This window comes from Myxine glutinosa, chromosome 5, assembly GCF_964187855.1.
Source record: "Myxine glutinosa chromosome 5, kmMyxGlut1.1, whole genome shotgun sequence".
NCBI classification, from domain to species: domain Eukaryota; kingdom Metazoa; phylum Chordata; class Myxini; order Myxiniformes; family Myxinidae; genus Myxine; species Myxine glutinosa.
This window is the reverse complement of record NC_136265.1, coordinates 207,695,619-207,718,996: the sequence shown is the minus strand read 5'-3', so window position 1 is coordinate 207,718,996 and position 23,378 is coordinate 207,695,619. Positions and strand designations below refer to the sequence as shown.

General features: G+C 47.4%; 1 protein-coding gene across 1 annotated transcript; it reads right to left on the bottom strand.

Moving 5' to 3' along the window:
• Positions 1-610: 610 nt before the first annotated feature.
• Positions 611-23,365, bottom strand: LOC144892459 (uncharacterized). The gene is made up of 4 exons (XM_078779421.1): positions 22,627-23,365; positions 22,222-22,380; positions 9,851-9,944; positions 611-2,885 (listed from the first exon to the last, which is right to left on the bottom strand). The coding sequence occupies exons 1-4, from the start codon at positions 22,755-22,757 to the stop codon at positions 2,874-2,876; spliced, it is 396 nt and encodes a 131-aa protein (XP_078635547.1). The 5' UTR covers positions 22,758-23,365; the 3' UTR covers positions 611-2,873.
• Between the last annotated feature and the right edge of the window lie 13 nt (positions 23,366-23,378).

Genomic DNA, 23,378 nt, shown 5'->3' with positions numbered 1-23,378 from the left:
CACACACGACATTAAACATATCATCAACCAATCGGCAGTCCACATCAGAGGCCAAATCAAATGCATGCCAAAGATGCCATGGCCTCCAAAACCTGATGAACTGAATGCAGATTATGTAAAGCTGCCTGAATCGTTACTCTTGTTTCTAAAAAACCTTCTCATGGGCGACTCGGCAGAAGGAACACCACGACTCCAGAGGGAGATACTCTCTCTTGGTCAAGATTGTGGGCATGCTGTAAGTGGAGTGGCAACAATTCCTGCCAAGCACATATTGTTGCCACGGGGAGTCAAATCGCTGACTGGGAACGTGGAACTTATCCGAGTTTTGAACCGATTGGGACACAGTACATCATATTCAAAGCTCGAAGAGCTGGATACTGCTCTTTGTCTCCAAAAACAGGCACAGGAAGCTGACAAGGGAGTGATCTTGCCATCAACCAGTCACCCCTGTGTCCCTACTGCTTTGGCATTCGACAATATTGATCGACTAGAGCAGGGGTCGGCAACCTTTTTGACATGAAGTGCCAGTTTGAAATGTTCTTGTTAATTTGTGTGCCATATCAACATTAAGTTTAACATTAAGTTTAATTATGACACCACATCAAAAAAATATTTCCAACAGACATGGAATTTTATTCCATCCACATAGGCTACATGCATGGCAACAACATTTTAAAGAAACATTTATCTCTCATAATCAGGACATTGTAATGATCATTTTATCATTGTAAAATTTGTCCCCCATGAGGTTACAAATTATATGCACGGACCCCATTTCAAAACACTGCTTTCAGTAACTCATTTACAAAGTATTGCATTGGAAACAAATGTCAAAAAGGGAGAATAGAGTGTATCAAACAGAAATACCAGTACTATACAAGAATGCTGCCATCCTCATGAAAACATCCACATCTGAGTTTGAAAAAAGAGATGGACAAACAGCTGCATATGCAAACCCATGTGTACTACAAATAAACAGATGCCTACCAGTCAGTGTGATCCCTGGCCCTGCTTTCCTTTGCTGAGCTCCATTATCTGGGGATCGTAGTTAGTCACTTTAAGTTGCACACATGCTTCGGAGTGGTCGGTTGTCAAACGACTGCGGGAGGGGCTGAGCACGTTCTTCATGTGTGAGAATATCTGCTCACAGAGGTACGTTGACCCGAAGACTGACAGCAAAGCCAGTGCAACGTTCCGGAGACAGCTGAACTTCTTTGGCACGGATGTCCAGCAGGTGAAGATGCAGGTTCCGTGATCTTGCACTGCCGTGGTTTCTAGTCGTTTCCGTAGCGCTGCAAACTTAGTCACCCACAGTGTTGAACTCTTCGGCTCAATCAGCTGCATTTCCATGTCCTGTGTATCCAACCAGTCTATCAGAGATAAATCCAATTCGTGTCCATCAAAGCTGTCTGGCTTGATCAAGAAAGAGAACATGGGTCCATACTTCTGAAAGTCCCAAAATCGTGTTGTGAACTCCGACTCAAGCTCGCTCATGTATTTGCATATTTCAGCGGTGCTGATGCTGTGCTGCGAGGACAGCTCTCTTACGTGTCTGAAGTAGCGGAAAGTGGAGGTAGCAACATCGCTTGAAAAGATTGCTAGCTTGCCGACAAAAGCCGTCCATGTGTCAAACATGTCCAAAACAGTTTGCCCTGCACCTTGCAGTCGGAGATTGAGCTCGTTGAGGTGTCCCGTAATATCCATGAGAAACATAAGTTTCACAACCCACTTCTCGTCCTCGAGTTCTGGGTAGTTTTGGCCCTATTCAGCCAGGAAGGCCTTGATGGCATCAAAGCAGCTGACAAACCACTCCAAAACTTTTCCGCAGCCTAGCCACCTAACCGCTAAGTGGAGAGGGATATCTTTGTATGTGCAGTTCATTTCCTCGAGCAGGGACTGGAACTGTCGGTGTGTCAGAGCAGATCGCTTGACTATGAAGTTAATAACCTTTACTACCATAGCCATAACCTTATTAAGATCTGAATTTGACATCTTTGCACAGAGTTTTTCGGTGTATTATGCAGTGGAGTTTCATGATGGTGTGACCGACTTTTTCCTCAATTAATCTGACAGCTCCCCTCTGTTTCCCGACCATGGCGGGGGCGCCATCTGTTGTCACTTCAATAATCTTCCTGATGTCAATCCATCGCTCCTCAAAATGTTCCATAAACACCTTGGCTATGTCTTCACCTTTTGTTGTGTCCGACATTGGCTTTAAGCAGCAGAGTTCCTCTCTTACAGTCGAATCACAGTATCTTGCCATGACTGCCAAACGTGGTATGTCATTCACGTCCACGCTCTCATCAAGTGCAATGCTAAATACCACAGCATCTTTTAACCCAGCTATTTGGTGCACGCTGACATTTTCTGACATTTCTTTGATGCGCCGCTCAACACTTCTAGCTGGCATGGGAATATCTTTTATTCTTGATTTGATTGTCTCTTTGTTTGGTAAGCCTTCAAACAGAACCTCTGAGCTACAGAGAAAAGCCTCCTTAATATATTCGCCATCCGTGAATGGTTTTCCGCGTTTCACAATGCAATGAGCAATGCGATAGCTTGCTTCAGTCGCATGGTTTTTAGCAATGGCAAAGATTTTGAGGGTGTTGGCTTGCTTCCTATACCTGGACATGGCACGTTTGATGGATTCTGCCTTGTCTGCCTGATCTTTGAAAGTTTTCTCGTGCTTTGTCTCAAAATGGCGCATAACACTCGACGTTCGACAAACATTTTCAAAACATAAAGTACACACAGCACGGTCCTTCTGAAAAACAAAACCCCACTCTTCTGTCCATGAGGGCTGGAATGCCCGAACCTTTACTTCAGCTTTCTTAGCTAGCGGGGTTGCCATCATCGACCGAACCTGAACCGCTTCACTGCAATTCCTGTGGGAAATGTGAGCGGGAGGCCGTACCGTCAATCAAACTAAATAAGACAGGCCGCGTGTTACGAGAAAAACTACTACCCCCATTTTCATTACTACCACCCCATAAAAAAACTCAAAATAATGACGAGATTAATATTAAAACGCAGAAGGCAGCCTGAATGATAACAAAGAGCGGAGATGCAGCCGCTGACCACCGGGTGTTAACACACAATCGCTCTTACACCACCTCAGGTTGCCACGAACTAACGGCATATCGGAAGGCTCCAAGCCTGTATCTCCTGTTTTATATCTGCGATTATTATACAATTCAGAATAATGATGAGATTAATATTAAAACTCAGAAACCAGTCCGAATAATAATAATGAGTGGAGATGCAGCCTTGGACCATCTGCTGTGAACAACACCACTGTTCTTACAGCACATCCGGTTGCCGTGAATATTGTGTTTGAATGCGCCAGGCCGGCATCTCATGTTGTGCACCTTTGATTATTATTCCAGTAAAAGAATTTGGAATTGGAATGGTGACTCTGCTCTGATCCATCTACCTCATCACCTTGCACTATCACACCGGAATACTGTTATCGTGCAACACGCGCAACAGCCAATGGCTGTTCAGGAGGAGATTTGGCATGCAGCGGAGAGGGCACTGCTTTCGCCAGTGTGCCAATGATTATGCTGCCGCGTGCCAATGGTGGCACGCGTGCCTAAGGTTGCCGACCCCTGGACTAGAGGAAACACTGAGTGGTGAAGGAACATCCCACAGGGTGAACGGCATCATTGTTGAACCACAGGTTTCCACTGCCAGATTGCCTGAGAAAGAAGTGCCTGTTGTCAGCAAGAAAGGCCGGAGCATAACTCCAGTAGCACTTGATGCACCCGAATATAATGCAGGGCTAAGAGAAGGTCCACCATCAACTAGGCCTGTTGCAATCAACCATGCTCCAGAACTGAAAAGCACACAGGAGAAAAACATCATCTGGTTATTAGCAAGAATGAGCGATACAGCTGAACAATTCTGAAGGAGAATGTCCAGTTCCAAGCAGCTTTCACAAAACTGGGGCAAGATTGGACATTGTCTGCAGAATTACTGGCGTATCTGGAGATGTTCACCTGTCGTCTTTACGTGGCACAGACAGACATCGCACACGTCAATGAAATGCGTTACCAATTATTAGCGCTGAGGAAGCGCCTCTAGCGAATGACTTCCAGCCAGTGTAACGCGAATTCCTGTCACAGGAATTCTGAGATCATATAAGTGTGACGTGGCAGTTCCTGATTGGTTCGTGTTGGGGAACCCCTTCTCGCTGCCGACGTGACGTAAATTCGCGCACGCGCACTGGTGAAGCGCGAGATTCGGCCCAAGGTTCTTATTATTATTATTTTTGTATACAAGATCGAGGCTCGAACCATGATCGAGGCTCGAAATTCCATGCCCGAACCTCAGCGCAATCCAAGAGGATTCACTTGTTTAGAATCAAGAACGGAAACGTAGACTCTTCACAGTTGCCTCCATGCATGGATTCCCTAAAGATGCATGCTGTGAGGGCAAACTACCAAGCAGCCATTTGGCAGAGATCCCTGACCAGCAAGCCAGCATACAGAGTCCTGTTGACAGTAATGGGTGGACCCTGGACGACGAGAGACAGCTCATAGTCAACTGGATGACTGGTCCCATAGCACCCGATGCGGTCTTGGGGTTCCTTTCATGCAAGTGCAAACGAATCTGCCAGTTGCAATCGTGCCAGTGCATGGTGAAAGGCTTGAAATGTATGGATGCCTGCAGGCTGGAAACATGTGACAACATGAAGGACGACGATGTAAATGATGACTTCATCGATTTGGACAATTCGGATAGTGATGATGAATAAATGAGTGGATGTACAACTGTATATGTATGTAATGTTTGTTATTGTCTGATTCATGGATTTATGCTGGAAGAGCATTTTATATTCGGAGCATGTGTTACTATGAAGTATTATGTCTGAAAACAGGCCTACATACAAATGACTTTCCAACAAAAAATACTTGAATACTATATGATTTTGTTTGTCAAGATGTCAATTTTATTCTTTAGTACTTGGATATTTTGTATTTACTGAAGGCAACAATAGTAATACATTTTAGCGTGTAATCATCATTAGTTTGTCTTCTGAATTGGAGTCATGTATGTGAGGAAATGGTGCATATGAAAGGGGCAAGAAAGAAAATTGTTGTGTCTGTTTGGCTCAAAATATAATGAGCTACAATATGGTTAAACTCTGAGACAACTTCAAAATCTATGTTAAGTTGAGTTTTAACATGTTGTAGTTTGTGTAACCTTATATCACGATGTACCACGAGTCGCGGAAACAATTTAGATTGGTTTGATAAAGTTGTACCTTTAAACATACTCGTTTGAGGATTTTTTCTGTTTTGCGACCCCTATCTCACATTTTTAGCTCTACAGACATTACGCTACTCTCCAGAAATGTCCATCATGTTGTTTTGTGTTACAGATACATATAGCTAACAGAAAATAACAAAAAGGTCTGGTGCCCTCTCATGGTAGCAATTGTCACAATTTGGCCAAGTAGCTCATGGACTAAATACATGTATGTGTGTGTGTATATATATCTATATATGTGTGTGTGTGTGTGTATGTGTATATATATATATGTGTGTGTGTGTGTGTGTGTGTGTGTGTGTGTGTGTGTGTGTGTGCGTGTGTGCATACGCTGGTTCAGCACGTCACTGCGTCCTTGGACGACTGCTCAGCACCATCCCAACACACACCACTGTATGTGCTACAGAATGAGGTGTTTTTACTGCGGCTGGAGTGCAAATCCTGCCACCAACCTCGAGAGAGGACCCAGTACACCCTGGTGCTCATTTTGCCGACCATGGATGGATGACAGGCTGAGTCAACCCCACCTGGTATTAATTCAACAGCTGAACGGGATTCGCACTCAGGACCTTAGGACCCCAAGCCCTCTGCCCAAACCATTAGGCCACAACCAGGTGTTACTAATACATACATTAAAGAAAAGGGAAATTATTAATACATCCAATAAACTAAAAATTTTCCAACAATCTATATAATAATAGCATAAGGACTCGACTTTGTTATCCCTTTTACGCCGCACCCAGTGACCCGATGCCCACGGCACTAATGGATTTACGATCTACGAACCACGCTCTTTGTTTAGCACGTACAGATATACTCGAAAAATCTGAATTAGCTGACGTTGGGGCCCAAAAGCATCCGATTAACTGCCGATACGACGCCATCTTACGACGCCATCGTGTTGGCGTCTGCTGGGCAAAGGCGAAGCAAGCCGTCCGCTGATTGGACAGGCGAAGGCGAAAGCAAGCCGTCCACTGAGTGGACAATCCAGAGCATGCATTTGTGCCGGTGTCGGCGATCGTTGTTCATATACGCACTCTTCATTCTCATCTTTCTTCCTAACTCTTACTCGGACAAGCAAATCCCCTATGCCATCCATAATGGTACACTCTATCCATACACCACATCCTCCCTTTCGTGGATGTTCCACGGGTTTCGGCTAGTCTATATAATAATAGCGTAAGGACTCGACTTTGTTATCCCTTTTACGCCGCACCCAGTGACCCGATGCCCACGGCACTAATGGATTTACGATCTACGAACCTCGCTCTTTGTTTATCACATACAGCCATACTCGAAAAATCTGAATTAGCCGACGTTGGGGCCCAAAAGCATCCGATTAACTGCCGATACGACGCCATCTTACGACGCCAACATATTGGCGTCTGCTGGGCGAAGGCGAAGCAAGCCGTCTGCTGATTGGACAGGCGAAGGCGAAAGCAAGCCGTCCACTGAGTGGACAATCCAGAGCATGCATTTGTGCCGGTGTCGGCGATCGTTGTTCATATACGCACTCTTCATTCTCATCTTTCTTCCTAACTCTTACTCGGACAAGCAAATCCCCTATGCCATCCATAATGGTACACTCTATCCATACACCACATCCTCCCTTCCGTGGATGTTCCACGGGTTTCGGCTAGTTATAAAATAAACGTGAAGATTGAAAGTTCTGTCAACCCTCGACTGTCAAAGGTTCTGTCAACCCTCGACTCTGATTCTGCAACTGGACCCGACGGCATCAGCCCACGGGTCCTAAAATCCTGCTCTGCTGCTCTATCTCACCCTCTCTCTGTTCTCTTCACCCTCTCTTTTGCTCAAGGTCAACTGCCATCTGCTTGGAAATCAGCCAACATCACCGCTTTGCACAAAAAAGGTGCAAAAACAGATCCTAGCAACTACAGACCAATCAGCCTTCTCCCAATTATCAGCAAAGTCATGGAATCCATCATTGCTTCTGATATGAAATCTTTCCTCTTCTCCAATGGCTTGATCTCTGATCATCAATTTGGTTTCAGACCAGGTCACTCTACTCTGGACATGCTGCTTCTGCTGTCTCAACAATGGATGGAGGTCCTAAATGCCAAACAGGAAATTAGAGCTGTCTCCCTCGACATATCACGTGCCTTCGACACGGTCTGGCACCCCGCTCTGCTCACCAAACTCTCCTCCTTTGGTATCCATGGAAATCTCCACGCATGGCTGGCGGACTTCCTCTCTAGTCGTCGTCAACGTGTGGCCCTGAATGGGTTTCTCTCATCTCCTCTTCCTGTTCAGGCTGGAGTTCCCCAAGGCAGTGTTCTGGGCCCCGTGCTTTTTCTGGTCTTCATCAATGATCTCTCTGACTCTCTCGAAAATCCTCTCTATCTCTTTGCTGATGACTCCACTCTCTGCCGCTCCATTCCTCTTCCCTCAGATCGGCAGTCTGCTGCCTCCTCACTCTCTGAAGACCTGGACAAAATCACAGACTGGTCAAACAAGTGGAACATGTCTTTCAATCCTGACAAATCTCACACTCTTACTATGTCTCTCCGAAAAGATCGACTGGACAACCCTCCCATCTACTTTCTCAACAATCCTCTCCAAGAAGTTCTGTCGCTCAAGATTTTGGGTCTCACTATCTGCCATGATCTTTCTTGGGAAAACCACATTTCCAAGCTGGCCTCCAAAGCCAGTCGCCGACTGGGCATCCTCCGTCGTGCGAAGTCCTTCCTCGGCACACCTGAGCTCCTCACCACATACAAGGCTTTCATCCGCAGCTCAATGGAATACTGTTCTCCCCTATGGGCCGGTGCTCCTGCCTCACACCTAGCTCGGCTTCACGCTGTTGAAACCAAAGCTTTCAGAATTATTGGAATCTCCCGCGATGAAGCTATCTCTGAGGGCCTTTCACTCACTCACCGCAGGCAGGTAGGTGGTCTTTCTGTCTTCTACCGACTCCTCTCCGGCCTTGCACCCCCAGCTCTCTCTGTGCTCTGTCCCCCAAATATTCCTACAGGTCGCACAAGATCTGCCAGCAACCCTCTGATGGTTAAACTGCCGAAATCTCGGCTCTCCGTTCACCTTCACTCTTTCATTCCTCTTTTCTCCCGCCTCTGGAACAAACTCCCTCACTCCCTTCAATCCCACTCCTCCCTCCAGGTCTTTAAAACAGCTGTTCACCACCATCTCTTATCTTCCCCCATCCAAAACCTTGATCTTTTCTACCCCCGCTAATTCACCCCAGATCCACCTTGTTTGAAATTCCAACTTCTTTCCTGGAAGTCCTGGCAGTGTCCATATGTTTTATACCTCTCCCACTGCCCCCTTCCCACGCCCCCCCCCCACCCCCCAAAGCCCTCGCCCTCTCTCAGATCTCTCGATGTCTCCATGTCTCTCGGTCCCTGCTCTCAAATGTTGTGTTTGTGTCCTTCCCCCTCTCTCCCCATCTTGTCTACCGCTCCCTATGTTATATGTTTTATGTGTCGGTTTGTCTTTCTGTGTGATTAATGTTCGCTCTTTCACGAGCCTCGATCTTGTATACAAAAAAAAAAAAAAAAAAAAAGCAAAAAAAAAAAATATATATATATATATATATAAATGCATCTCATGGGAACTCTGGGTTTGTTTTCAATCACCGAGTAGATCCTCAGCATGACTTGCGTTGTGCTCTGTCCATCAACATAAAACCAAACTTAGCGTTTACTTAGAGCTTAGTTACCCACAACATGAAGCAGTATCACGGCAGCCACTGACAAAATCTTTGATTGTGTAATAAAGTCTCATTTTCATGTAAGTTAGTTTTTCATTTTGTCCAATTAAAAACTCTTTGAAAACCATTATGTGTTGGTAATTAATTCAATAAAACGATGTGAATAAACACAACGTATCAAAATGATAGGTCATTACCATTGCATGTACAGCATTTAGGGTCACCAGGCCAGGACAAGATTGCATTCAGGGTCGCCACCAAAAAGGTTTGGGAACCACTGCTCTAGGCCATCCCACAAGCCCATAATCTTTGTTAAATATCCTTTAATTTCAGGTTCAACCTTTCACAGATCTCTCATATTCTGATTCTGCTAAGTCCATGAACCCTCATCCAAAAGCATCATCTTATTTACCCACCACTTACACCCATCCCCCACCCCGTCACTCCCTAGCTCACCTCCTCTCAAATTTCCAGCCTGTCCCTCCTATGTTTGCTTATGTGTCCATCTTGTCCACCCCATGCATCCTCCCTTACCCCTCATTTGTCCAAGTCTCCCTATATTTTGTCCCCCAACCCTGCTATTGTGCCCTCTCACTCTTTGTACTGTTCATTTTGTTCTGTTGCGTCATTATCCGTTCTATGTTATAGCTTTTCCATGAGCCTCGACATTGTGTACAAAAAAGTCTAAGGACACTAATTTGATGCTTATTGAAATCTTGGGAGTCGTTTTCAGATCTTTGGGAAACTCAAATCGCAGACAGGTCCGTCTCGTGCTTCGTTTCCATTTCTATTTTATAACATCACGAAAAGCCATCTGTCTCTAGTCATCTTTACTGTCCCCAGAAATACCCCATGGGGTGACACTTTCACGAGTATTTAAATTGGATTCACCTTCACTGTCTGGAAGTTACGAGGACCACTCAGCGCATGCTTGTTCTTTTCACCAATCTCACTCTCAGGGTTCTCATTCTCACTCAACCGTTTCCTGTTATACATCACAACAGCTGGTTATAGGCTGGGGGTGTTAGAGCACCATGGATTATACATTATTTGCCAAATTTAAATTAAATATTTTATTTACATGATACTCTGGACATATTAGCAAGCACCACCTTGCGGGTCGGAGTACCCTTCTCGGACTACCTTCGGTGGGCAATGTGCTGTGGCACATTCTTGGAAATGCACTTTATAATTTTTGTCATATTTTACGCTTTGGTACTCAAAGCCAGGCTCATGGACCTTACCAGGCCCCGGGGTTTATCGGAGCTCAGGCCGGAGTACATCCTGGAGTATGTGCATCGGAGGAAGGCTGAAGGATGTGCACATTTACTGGCATTGGGTGGCCACTTAAGGTGAGCTTTGGGGTTTGGAACCAGAGGTAGAACCAGGTTTGGAACCTCTACATAGGCCCAATAATTGTTAAATGTCCATTTTGGAGTTTCGGTAACATCCATGTTTGCTCCGTTATAGTAAGAAGTTGTGAAATAACTTCCCAGAACTCCACAATCATGGGGTGAAAGAAATAAATCCACAACAAATCTTCCAGGCACAGGCAGGACACACACGTGGGAGGTTCACCACTTACGATTCAATATTTATCCACCTGAAGGGGATTCTGAGGAGGAGAGCAATTGAACGAGGGAGGATTTGGGAAAGGGATTATAGCAGCAGAGGTGCATTGTGGGAAACCTGACAAAACATTGTGCTAATCATGTTGGTTGAATAAATTGGAAAATGCGGATTTCCTGGTAAACCACTTTCCACTGACAAAGAATTAACGACCCTCAAGTGGTGCCTCGTTTCATCCTGCACCAAGGACGTGCCCCTACCTCCAGTTCACTGCATCCACAGCATGCACTGTGCCACTTGCACACTTCTGCCTAACTACTCATGGGGTGTTACACACCCATGACAGTATTCCTTCTCTTGCACTCCCCGTATGAGTACGTTTCATCTTCAGGCTGGGATATAATGCCACTTGGGCAGTCACACCCCCCATTACCGCCCCCCCCCCCCCCACTTCCCACAGCATATGTTGTGTCTGGGTTGCATGTATAATTTATAAAAGGGCAGCAGCAGATCCTTTACGCTGTAGATTCCTTGATTGCATTGTAGGTACATTCATTCAATCCCTGCTCATTGAACAGTGTCTTTTGTGTGCCTCCAGTTCAATATGCCCATCAAAACCAAAGATGAAAACACATTGGTGCTCGACGTATCTCAGTTGGTCCTTGGTTTTGACAAGATTGATGAATAGGAGGCAAGTTCGAGATATATATATATATTAGCCTACTATATATATATATTTAAATATATATATATTGTTACAGACGCGGCTTTTAGATGTTATTTTGACCGAGCGGTGGTGTATTTAACCGCGTCCGAACAGTTACTCCCCGATTAAAACCCGATTCCACCCGACGTTGACCAGATCGCCCCACAGATATTCAATCGGGAAATCTCTAAAGCGACCGAAAGAGAATGAAAAAGAAGAAGAAGAAGAATACGGAGGAAGAACAGATTTTATTATACACACACAAGCAATGGATGGAAGAAGCAGTAACACAGCGAATCGTTAACTTACACTATTCATTTTTACTTAGCCCCAAGACAACGAGTAGGACAGGACGTTCACACTTACACAGGGGATAATGCAGGCAGGTGAGGCTTGAGATGGATTGCTTGAGAGGGAGGCAAGGTCGGGAGGCCGCAGTTCGCAATTCCTCGCGGTTTTGGCGGGAAACCCTCTGTCGTGTATCCGCTGCGGTAGACGTCACGCGCTGGTTCGGCACACCTGCTCCTCTTCTTGGGGTGGGGCCGTCTCTCTCCTTTCAGCGCATCTCTCCAAAGCTGGTTTCCTTGCCGAGTACCTCTCCTCTTTGGCTTGGAGCGTTTCGCATCTCACCGCCTCTTGGTGCAGTCTCTTTGCTCATCTCCCAGGGTCATCTCTCAAGGCCTCTCCTAAAGCAGTCCCTTACAGTCGCTTTTATCACCTCGAGCGAAATCAAGCCGCCGACTCCGAGGGCACGCCTACCGGGTCACTCACCGCGGTGTTGATTGGCTGTTAGGGCTGGTTCACTCCTTCCCTCTTATGACGAGGTGGAGACACGCCTTTCTTCCCCAACCCTACCTCGTGGCCAATGGTGGTTTGAAGAAAACCGGCCAAAATGCGGAAGGCAATTGGAAGGGAGGTTTTGGGGAAATTGGAAGGGCCTACGCTTATTTTGTTTGATACAATGCAAAGTCAATCTAGTGGGAAAACACATATTTAGCCTACATGGAATAAGGAAATACACTATTTAAAAGATATATCGTGACCTGCGTGTAAGTTTCATGCAATTAACTAGGACGCCGACTGCGACCATTATTTACATTAACAGGGTGTTACCGTACTTTTGTAACGTTCACATTGTAACGTTTCCACATTCGTTACACGGCACCCTCCTTTCTTCAGGTCCGTGCTCGGGCCTATTAAACTTTAACTTAGTGTGACACGTAGGTGTAATTCCCTCTACAATTAACCTGACCCTGAGTGTGACAATCTTAAAACACAAATAAGTATGTCCCCCTATTGCATTGCATCCTGTCTAACAGACTCAAGCCCACAGCTAACCGAATTACGGAATTATTCTCAAACTATACATTTACTGTGGGGAGCATTATTTACAATGACGTGATTTCTTATTTACAACGCAACCCAGGACCTGTGTTTTTTTTTTTTTTTTTCTTGTTAGGGAACAAGAGAAAGAAATTCCTGTTGGGAGGGAGGAGACAGCACGCATTGCATCGATGCACCAGTACCAATACCACCAAAGCACCCAAAAGCACCAAACACCACAAAGCACCCAAAAGCACCATCCGGTGCGCAGTCACCATGGTTCATAATAAACACAACAAAACAACTGGTGGTGGTCTTCTCTTTCTCTGCTGGGCCGATGTTCTTCCCGACGTCTTCTGGCTTCATGCGGCCTAGTTGGAAATAATAAAAAGCACAACTTGTGTCCATTTTTATTTAGGGCCCCAGGGGCCAACTAAGGGTGGTCCACCTGTTTGGCATAGGTGCCACCTTACCGAGGTCCGCAAGCAAGATTCCCTGGCCACTATGGCCGGTCTCCAACAGAGGTGCCCTGCCCCAGAACCTGGGGTCCATCAAGTGGTACTTGGCCGCAGAACAGCGGTCCATACAGTGGTACATCAACGCAATGCATGCTGGTTCTGGGAATCTCGGGCACACAATGGCCACCTCACGCACGCTCCCATCGGCACCCAATGGCGCACAGGTCATGTGGGAGACAAAAGAAAGACAATTGAGCGAGGGGTAAGGTCACAAGGGTACACGTCAATAAGGCAATGCAAGGCGAAATGCGTACGGAGGGCGAAGTGAGAAAGCTCGTCCCTACCATACGTCACCCCCGTCACCTACCCTACCCTTACCCCATATGTACAAAAATCTACCCATTTACAAATTCGTCACTACTGTCACGTCTTCCCCATATTTCCCCTATACCAAATTCGTCTCCACAATCCCTTTACTTCAAAATTTGCCATCACCAATTCATCATCAATCCTCATAAGGAGTCAGAGATGGAATTACGCACAATGTCACACCCACGTCATGATGCGTCTCACAATCCAAACATTTGCATCATAAAAAATAATCAAAACATGGCATGGTGTGGAGTACCTGTCACCTCAGGTGAGTGGATGCAGATGGTGCGAGGAGATCCTTCATCCTAACTATCCTCTAAATGACTTTAACACACTTTACACTACCCGGGGTCTCTCCCTGCCAATCCATTGGCCAACTTACACTATGGGTTCTAATAACCAATTCCCATTGACCAAACTGTGGTGCTTCTCAATTTGGGGTCTCACTCCCCCGATTCATCTCCCGGTGCCCTCGCACAATTTCTGGGCTGCGACGTCTCGCTCTCCCAACAGGTCTACCCACCTGCACACCTCCACCACTGTAGTTGCCACCCGAGCTTACCTAGCTCCTCACCCTAACCTAACTAACTGGGGACAGCCCCTCCCCTGGCTCTGTCACCCCATGGTGCCCTCTGGCACTGGGCTACCCGGGTCCGTCCTCCGGATCCTCGGGCCCCATCCACAACAACTACTACCGGCTCCCAGAGCCCACCTGCGGCCTCACCTGGCCGACATCCTCACAGTGGTGGAGCGCCCAAACAACTACACACACTAACAGGCTACACGCCCAGCCATTTCCACAACACTAATGCACCCATCCAAATACCATTCTGTCACCCGCACCACAGATGCCAATATCCAACCACAATTTACCTGTACCCTCTACCTAACACTTACACTACCCGCCCCGGGTATCCGTGATGGGGGTCCACTATTCCCCCATTCACACCTTCGCACCATCCACTCCACTCCACAATTTCCACCATTCTCACTCCACGACCATCCATTCCAATACTCCAGATATTCCACACTACCATTTATTCCACACAGCCACATACACCTGTTGTTGCACACCTGTGCCCTCACACCTGGTGCCACCTGCACCCTCCTTTCTTCCTGGACCATTTGGTCAACACAACACGCAATCACCACTACTCCCTCATACACTGCTCCACACACCTGTTCAGTTGCACACCTGTGCAATCACACCTGTTCCATTCTCACCTGTTCAATCCTCACACACACGGCATCATCTCAGCTAACTACTCCCCTCTGAAACTTGCGCTTCCCAGTCGTCCCTTTAAACTATTGCGCTCCCACGTCATTATAATCCACACTAATCTACCTGCGTCCCCACTACAGGTATCAGTCACTAACTAAACTTAACGTTACCTAATGTCATCTTCGCTAGATCCCTACAATTATCCAAGCCCTCCCTGGCTCGGTTGTCATAGCCACCCCATAAACTATTGCGCATTTGCCCCCACCTGTGAGGGATGGTGGATTTGCCATCCCACCACATCGGGGGTCTCTCACTATCAATTTTGTTCGTCCAGATTCCAACCAATTCAAAGATTTTCCATTTACTGCCAATTCTACCCACCTTTCGAAATTTCGTATCAATTCACTATCACTATTACCATCACCCGTCTACTTATTACATCCTCTCGGTGCGCCAATTCACGTCTACAGCCCGGCTTCGTACAGCCGAGCAATGAACGCGGATTCTTTTGTGCCGGGGGCTGGATGCGTCCCGCATTCGGGGCAGGGGCGGGGGCTTACCCGGGCCGAGATCCCACGCACCACCTCGGCGTGGAGCCATCCAATGTCCCGATCTCGACCTGCCGGCACGTCTCAACAAAACGTGGTCGCCATAACGACCCTTCCTATCCAGCTGCCCGCTCCGCCCAGTGGAGCCCGGACGTGGCCGTTCCAAGCGAGGCACAGCGCGGATCGCGTACGGCGGTTCTTTCGAAACCGCCGTGGTTCGGATCCCCGCTGGTCCTCGCGGCACGTGAAGCTGCCCGACGCGCACCGAGGGCCCGATTCGGCTATAAGTCGCCCTAACCGCTAAACCGGTTACCGTCGACGCTTCACCTGGACGCTTACATGCATACGCTACCCCTTTCTTGCTCATACATGCAGCTGTTCCCATTCTCCTCGTACCTTTCCTTACACACTTCGGTACACTCATTCCGCTCGCCGACTTGGTCACACACCCGACCACCGAACACTTTGGCACACATTCGTTGGTCGCACACCTCACCAACACACCTCTTCGCGCCCCCTCCTCGGTCACTTCCTCTGTGACAATCACAGGTGTGCTCTCATTCGCACACCCAACCACGTGCCTCACCACCAACTCAAATGTGCCTTCCCACACACGCTCTACCATTCCAGGTGTGCATCCTCGCTCACCTGTCAACCAACTCACGCTCCGTTTCACTCTCACTACTCTCACCTCCATTCTTGACCGCGCACTCAACCTTACTCTCGACGGCACATTCTTTCTTCATGCACCCGTCCGTTACACACCTTTCTCGCGCACACCCTCCCGTTACATCCTCTGTAACACTCACCACAGGCGTACACTTCCTCGTTACATCCTCTGTAACACTCACCACAGGTGTACACTCTCTCGTTACATCCTCTGTAACACTCACCACAGGTGTACACTCTCTCGTTACTTCCTCCGTAACTCACCACACCGCGCTTCCATGTACCCCCTCGCACACGCGCTTCGACCAACTCACTCTTGACGGCACACTCACTCCGCGGCGTGCACTTTTTCCTCACACACCCCATGGTCGGACATTCTCGCACACCTCTTTTTTCGCACACCTGACCTGTCACACACTTCACCAACGGCCTTTCACGAACACCCGGATCCAAACCAATCCCCAAGCCGACTGAAGCTTTCCTCACATCATATACATTGCCACTCACCTCCGTACTTCGTCTCCGCGCCTCCTTTGCCACCTGCAAACTTTTTATTTGGTTAGTGAGCACCTCATCATGATTTGAACACAGACCTTGTACATATTCCATTACCTCCTCCTGGATTTCTCTCTTAGTTTCTGTCCGTCCCTTCTTAATTTCACTCACCTCTTCTTCCACTTCCTCTAGTTTTTGTTTAACCTCTTTTATTTCTCGGTGCGTCTCCTCAAGTTCGTCCTCTAGGGCTACCGTGACCGTCTCTATGTGCATCCTCACCTGCCGGTCCTTTGTCTCCATTATCTCTGTCACCTCGTCCACCCTCATTGTCAGTTCCTCCCGTACCATCTGACATTGCCTCTGCGTCGCTATTAATTCGTTTTTAATTTCTTTTTGTGTCGCCTTTAACCCTCCTAGTACCGCAGTGTTCTTTTGAACCTGCTCCACTAGTTCTTTTTGTCCCTCCGTCAGCTGTTCCACCTCCTCCGTCAGATCTTCTATTCCCCCTTGTAACTTAGCCGTATTATTCCTCACTTCTTTCTCCATACGCTTCTCACCTCGCTTTACCTCCTCGCGTAGCCCCGAAACCTCCTCACTTACCCCTCGTCGTATTTCCTCCATCTCTTTTGTAGATGCCACCCTCATCTGTCCCAATTCATCCCTCTGAGCATCCAGTTTGGTTTCTACCCCGATTTTCACCTCCTCTATCTGCTCTCCCATTTGTTTGATTTCCCTGGCAGATTGTTCCCCTATTTCCCGCAATTTGTCCTCCATCCTATTTTCTAACCCCATTAACCCATTTTTCACCCCCTCTAACTGATTCTCCTGGGCAGCCATTCTGTTTTCCACCCCCGTTAACCCATTCTTTACCTCTTTTATCCCGTTGTCTAACCCCTCAAAATTATTGTCTAACTTCCCAAATTTCTTGTCTAACTCCTCAAAATTATTGTCGAACTTCCCAAATTTCTTGTCTAATCCCTCACCGGTACCCCTCGCTTCGTCCCTCATTACTCCCAATTGCTCACTCTGAGCATCCATCCGGTTCCCCATTACCCCTATTTGGCCCTCCAATCGCTCACTATCCGCCCTCATTTGCTCACTCATTTGTTCCATAAGGGCCCTCATTTGCAGGAGGAAAAGGTTCGAATCCACCAGCGGCGCTGCTATGGTCGCGGCAAAATTTGGTGCCGCTTCACCCACGTGCGTGAGGACGCCACTTTGCGCGTCTGATACTTCCGCAACCACATTGCTATTTTTCTCCTCCTCCCTATCCTCCACATACATTTCCCCGAGGTCCTGGGTCGATTCCACCCTGTCTATCTCTCCCACCGACATCCGATCGCCTTGATTGTCCATGGCGCGATCTCAAAATTCGGGTTTTATATTTTCGTAAAACAAAATCAAATTTCGCCGTTATAATTTCGAGCGCGTGAAACGCGCTCCGGATCGAATTCTACTTCCCAACACCAATTGTTACCCTAATGGTACAATTGGTGTTCCAAAATTTGGGCCTAACAAATTCAGTCCCAGGTCCGAATCCAACTCCTCGACACCAATTGTTACAGACGATTTGTACAATTTGGTGTCCAAAATTTGGTCCAGGGTTCCAAATCCCCACTCCTGACTACCAAATGTTACAGACGCGGCTTTTAGATGTTATTTTGACCGAGCGGTGGTGTATTTAACCGCGTCCGAACAGTTACTCCCCGATTAAAACCCGATTCCACCCGACGTTGACCAGATCGCCCCACAGATATTCAATCGGGAAATCTCTAAAGTGACCGAAAGAGAATGAAAAAGAAGAAGAAGAAGAATACGGAGGAAGAACAGATTTTATTATACACACACAAGCAATGGATGGAAGAAGCAGTAACACAGCGAATCGTTAACTTACACTATTCATTTTTACTTAGCCCCAAGACAACGAGTAGGACAGGACGTTCACACTTACACAGGGGATAATGCAGGCAGGTGAGGCTTTAGATGGATTGCTTGAGAGGGAGGCAAGGTCGGGAGGCCGCAGTTCGCAATTCCTCGCGGTTTTGGCGGGAAACCCTCTGTCGTGTATCCGCTGCGGTAGACGTCACGCGCTGGTTCGGCACACCTGCTCCTCTTCTTGGGGTGGGGCCGTCTCTCTCCTTTCAGCGCGTCTCTCCAAAGCTGGTTTCCTTGCCGAGTACCTCTCCTCTTTGGCTTGGAGCGTTTCGCATCTCACCGCCTCTTGGTGCAGTCTCTTTGCTCATCTCCCAGGGTCATCTCTCAAGGCCTCTCCTAAAGCAGTCCCTTACAGTCGCTTTTATCACCTCGAGCGAAATCAAGCCGCCGACTCCGAGGGCACGCCTACCGGGTCACTCACCGCGGTGTTGATTGGCTGTTAGGGCTGGTTCACTCCTTCCCTCTTATGACGAGGTGGAGACACGCCTTTCTTCCCCAACCCTACCTCGTGGCCAATGGTGGTTTGAAGAAAACCGGCCAAAATGCGGAAGGCAATTGGAAGGGAGGTTTTGGGGAAATTGGAAGGGCCTACGCTTATTTTGTTTGATACAATGCAAAGTCAATCTAGTGGGAAAACACATATTTAGCCTACATGGAATAAGGAAATACACTATTTAAAAGATATATCGTGACCTGCGTATAAGTTTCATGCAATTAACTATGACGCCGACTGCGACCATTATTTACATTAACAGGGTGTTACCGTACTTTTGTAACGTTCACATTGTAACGTTTCCACATTCGTTACAATATATTTGGGAGCATTCGAAGCAGTGGTCTGTTACCTTATACACAGCACATGTGTGTGTGTGTGTGTGTGTGTGTGTGTGTGTGTGTGTGTGTGTGTGTGTGTGTGTGTGTGTGTGTGTGTGTGTGTGTGTGTGTGTATATGTGTATATATATATACACACACACACACACAATGCATTCAGAAAGTATTCAGACCCCTTCACTTTTTTCACATTTCGTTATGTTGCAGACTTTTGCTGAAATCGTTCAAATTCATTTTTCCCTCATCAATCTGCACTCAATACCCCATAATGACAAAGAGAAAACAGGATTTTAGAAAGTTTTGCAAATTTATTAAAAAGAAAAAACTGAAATATCACATTGACATAAGTATTCATACCCTTTGCTATGACACTTGAAATTTAGCTCAGGTGCCTCCCATTTCTCTTGATCATCTTTGAGATGTTTCTACACCTTGATTGGAGTCCACCTGTGGTAAATTCAATTGATTGGACATGACTTGGAAAGGCACACACCTGTGTATATAAGGTCTCACAGCTGACAATGCATATCAGAGCAAAAACCTAGCCATGAGGTCGAAGGAACTGTCTGCAGAGCTCAGAGACAGGATTGTGTCGAGGCACAGATCTGGGGAAGCCTACAAAAAAATCTCTGCTGCATTGAAGGTTCCCAGGAGCACAATGGCCTCCATAATTCTTAAATGGAAGAAGTTTGGAACAACCAGGACTCTTCCTAGAGCTGGCCGCCCGGGCAAACTGAGCAATTGGGGGAGAAGGGCCTTGGTAAGAGAGGTGACCAAGAACCCGATGGTCTATGTGGCTGAGCTCCAGAGATCCTGTGTGGAGATGGGAGAAACTTCCAGAAGGACAACCATCACTGCAACACCCCACCGATCTGGGCTTTATGGCAGAGTGGCCAGATGGAAGCCTCTCCTCAGTGAAAGACACATGAAAGCCCGCTTGGAGTTTGCAAAAAAGCACCTAAAGGACTCTCAGACTGTGAGAAACAAGATTCTGTGGGCTTCCATGTGTACTTTCTGTCTTTTTGAACCCAGGTTAGACAGCAGGTATATAGTAGGCTAATGCGTCTGTCTGTCTGTCCCACCCTGAAACACAAACGCTGCTCGAGGAGAAAGAAATTATTCAGGAAATGTTGTTTAAAATCAATCCAAACCTATGGAAAAATTATTTTTTCAATCAGACCAAAAATTGAACCTGCGCTGTGTGTAAGCCGTAAGGCAACAGACCACTGCTTCGAATGCGCCCAAATATAATTTATTTTATTTTATTTGCTGTTAAGAAATATGATGATTTTGGAATCTCAAAATACAGTACTCTATGCAGTATTTTAATGGGCTCATGCTGTCTGTCTGTTCTACCCTGAAACACGGAAATGCTCCTTTGAGACAATAAATTATGTAAAAGTGACACCAACGCAGCCGTTGCTTAAAAGTTATCCAAACCTATGGGAAAATTATAACTGCCTAAATTTAGCTCTTTCAACCAGCACAAGAATAAAAGGCTTCTTTTTATTTTCATATCGTGGTACGGGCTTCCAGCAGGTTATTTATATTGAGGCCCAAGCACCAACTTATCTGATCACTTGTCTTTCAAAAATATATTCTGCTCTCCAAGAATGATATTCACAATAACTTGTGAAAATCCATGTGACCAATGCATAATTCTCCTTTTAGGTGTGAATGAATGAATGAAATGTATGAATGACTTGTGAAGATCTCTACATTTTTGTATTCCACTGCCCAATTAATAAACAATCATCGAGAGGTGTTGTTACGGATTTATGTGAATTACTATTCAGGTCTTTGCTTATTAATGTGTAGTCGATTAAAGGTTGTTGTGATTAAAGGGTCAGGAGCCCTTCTGGGGAAAAGGAGACCGGAAACGGAAGAAGAAAAGACACGAGGTCCGGGAGAAGCGGCGATTCTCTTCTTCTTCCTCGCCCAGCGCCGAGAAGAGCGGTATCGATATTGAGCAGCGTGGGGAACGCTGCGTTTGAAAGCCCGTCTGGCGAGAGGAGTTACCTGGGCGGGGTAATTACCCATTTACACGTCAAGTCGCCGTGGGTTCGTGCACGGAACCAAGCGGACGTGCCTATCGGCCGGCCTCGAAGACCGAAATTGTGACGGTGTCACCCGGGTTCTCCTGACCACGTGGCCCTTGACTTGGTTTGTCCGCACAATGTGGGCGCTTTCAGGATGAACTTTAGCCGGGGAGCGTTTGGGCGCCCCAGTCTGATACTGCCGCCCACGCGCAGAACAACTTGTGAGTGCACGTGGGTCCCGGCGGTCCCACTGGCCTAGCGCTACCATGTTTAGACAGCGAACTCCGTCCCCGGGCACCTACTCCCGGAAGCAAGAGAGATCAGCAGTGCCGGGCACGGTAGGGCACCCGCGGAGCCCAGGCGGACCGGGGACGCGCGAGCCTACGCGTTAGCGGGCTACGGCGGGATCAATGGCTTCAGCCACGTCCGGGCCGATATTCGGCCCGGCCGCACCGGGAATGAACTGGTTCGACGCCCGCGCTAGAGAGGTCGCGGGCGACTGAGATGTGTTAACAAATTAATTAATTAATTTGAGATGTCCGATTCCTAGTGTTTGGAAATTTGGAAGAGCTTGACCCTAGCCTTTCCCTTGCGAGGGCAAGGAGGAACTTAACACTTGACACTTAAGCTTAGTTTGAAGTACACCCTGCCAGCGCCCACGGCGGGACGGCAGGGCAACCAGAAGGGACGAGGTTCTCCTGACCACGTGGCCCTCGATCTGGGAAGCGAGAGGCGTTCCATTAGTGGACGCGCCCCTCACGCCCGACTTTTGGGCGGCCCCGGCAGGCCGTTTGTTTTGACGTTCCGTGACAGGCCCCGCACCCCCACCTCAGGGCCGACCGGGCGACCGGAATGAATCCCGGTGTCCCGATCCGAACCTTCAGAGCGGGCCGGCTGGGGAGTGCCAAGCACCCCGTACCTGCACTTTCCGTCCCTGCGGTCCCAAATACCGGAACCACCCGAATACCACTTTATTTGACAAAATGAGGTGCGGCCTACAGCCTTAGAAAACCAACCCTAAATAAGTCAATACCTCCAACGAGAAAAACGGCACAGTTCGCCTCACCGTCTACAAGGACGCGTACGGGTCGCACCTTGGGCCTCGCGCGCGTTGCAAGCCGCGCTTGGTTTTGCCCCGTTGCTTGGTAAGAAGGTGGGCGCTGCAGCAGCTGTCCCCGGTACGAGACGTGCACATTTGGAGCACGTCCGCCCGGGGTTCGTTCAACCGCCCGTGTGCGGAGAAGAGAGACATTCTGAGGGACAGTGACCCAAGTGGTCGTGAGTGGGGACAGGGGGGGACACATATGTAAGATGGCCATCTTTGTAATATTGATTGTTGATTGTTGATGGTGGTTGATTCCTTGGGGGAATATATTATTGATTACTCCGGATCCTTGGTGTGGGGTTTCTTATTGACTGGAGTTCATATTGATTGCGTTACGAAAGCGTATAAATCATAGATCTTTCTGGCGGAGTTCCTCTCACGGTCCGGGGCTCACCGAGACCAGGTAGTCACCGGGAGGACCACGTAACAGAATGCATAGCTCCCATATTTTCGTGAAGGCCACTGTGGGATCTTTAACATGCAGCAACAAATGCCGGCAGACAGGACTCCCAGTGCAACGTCCATCCGAGGGACAGCACACACATTGATGAATCACCTTACCTGTGAAACACCGAGATGACAGTTTATAGCTGGGTCGGGATTCCAACCCAGGTTAGACAGCAGGCGTTCCTTTAGGCAATCCTGTCGGTCCGGAAGCATAACTACTAGTACAGTTCATGAGATTGGGGCATGGGGGAAGGTGGAAACAAAACCATTAAAAAAAAAAAAAAAAAAACCAAAAACAAAACCATAAATAAGGAATGACATACATGAGGTAAAATGTATGGGAGAACTGGCATTCACAGATTTGGTACAACGAGCGTATACATGGTGGTGATGATGATCAAGAAAGTTCCACGTGATCAAGGAATGATGAGTCACAAGGGTGTATATGAAGTCCATCAATTATGATCAACTAATTATGTGCAGTGATCATTGGTCAATAAAAGACTATTCAAAAATAAAGAAGAATACACAAGAGCCTCCTTCCCAAAAGTGTGATGCTGCAGTACAGGAGTCACTATCGGCAAATATCTGCAAGAGTGATGGTAATATGACTCCATCACCTTCCATTATACTTCCTCAGGCTTGCTCAAGTTGTTATTATAAAAAAAGTGAGTGAGGCAGTTGGTAAACTGAGGTAGA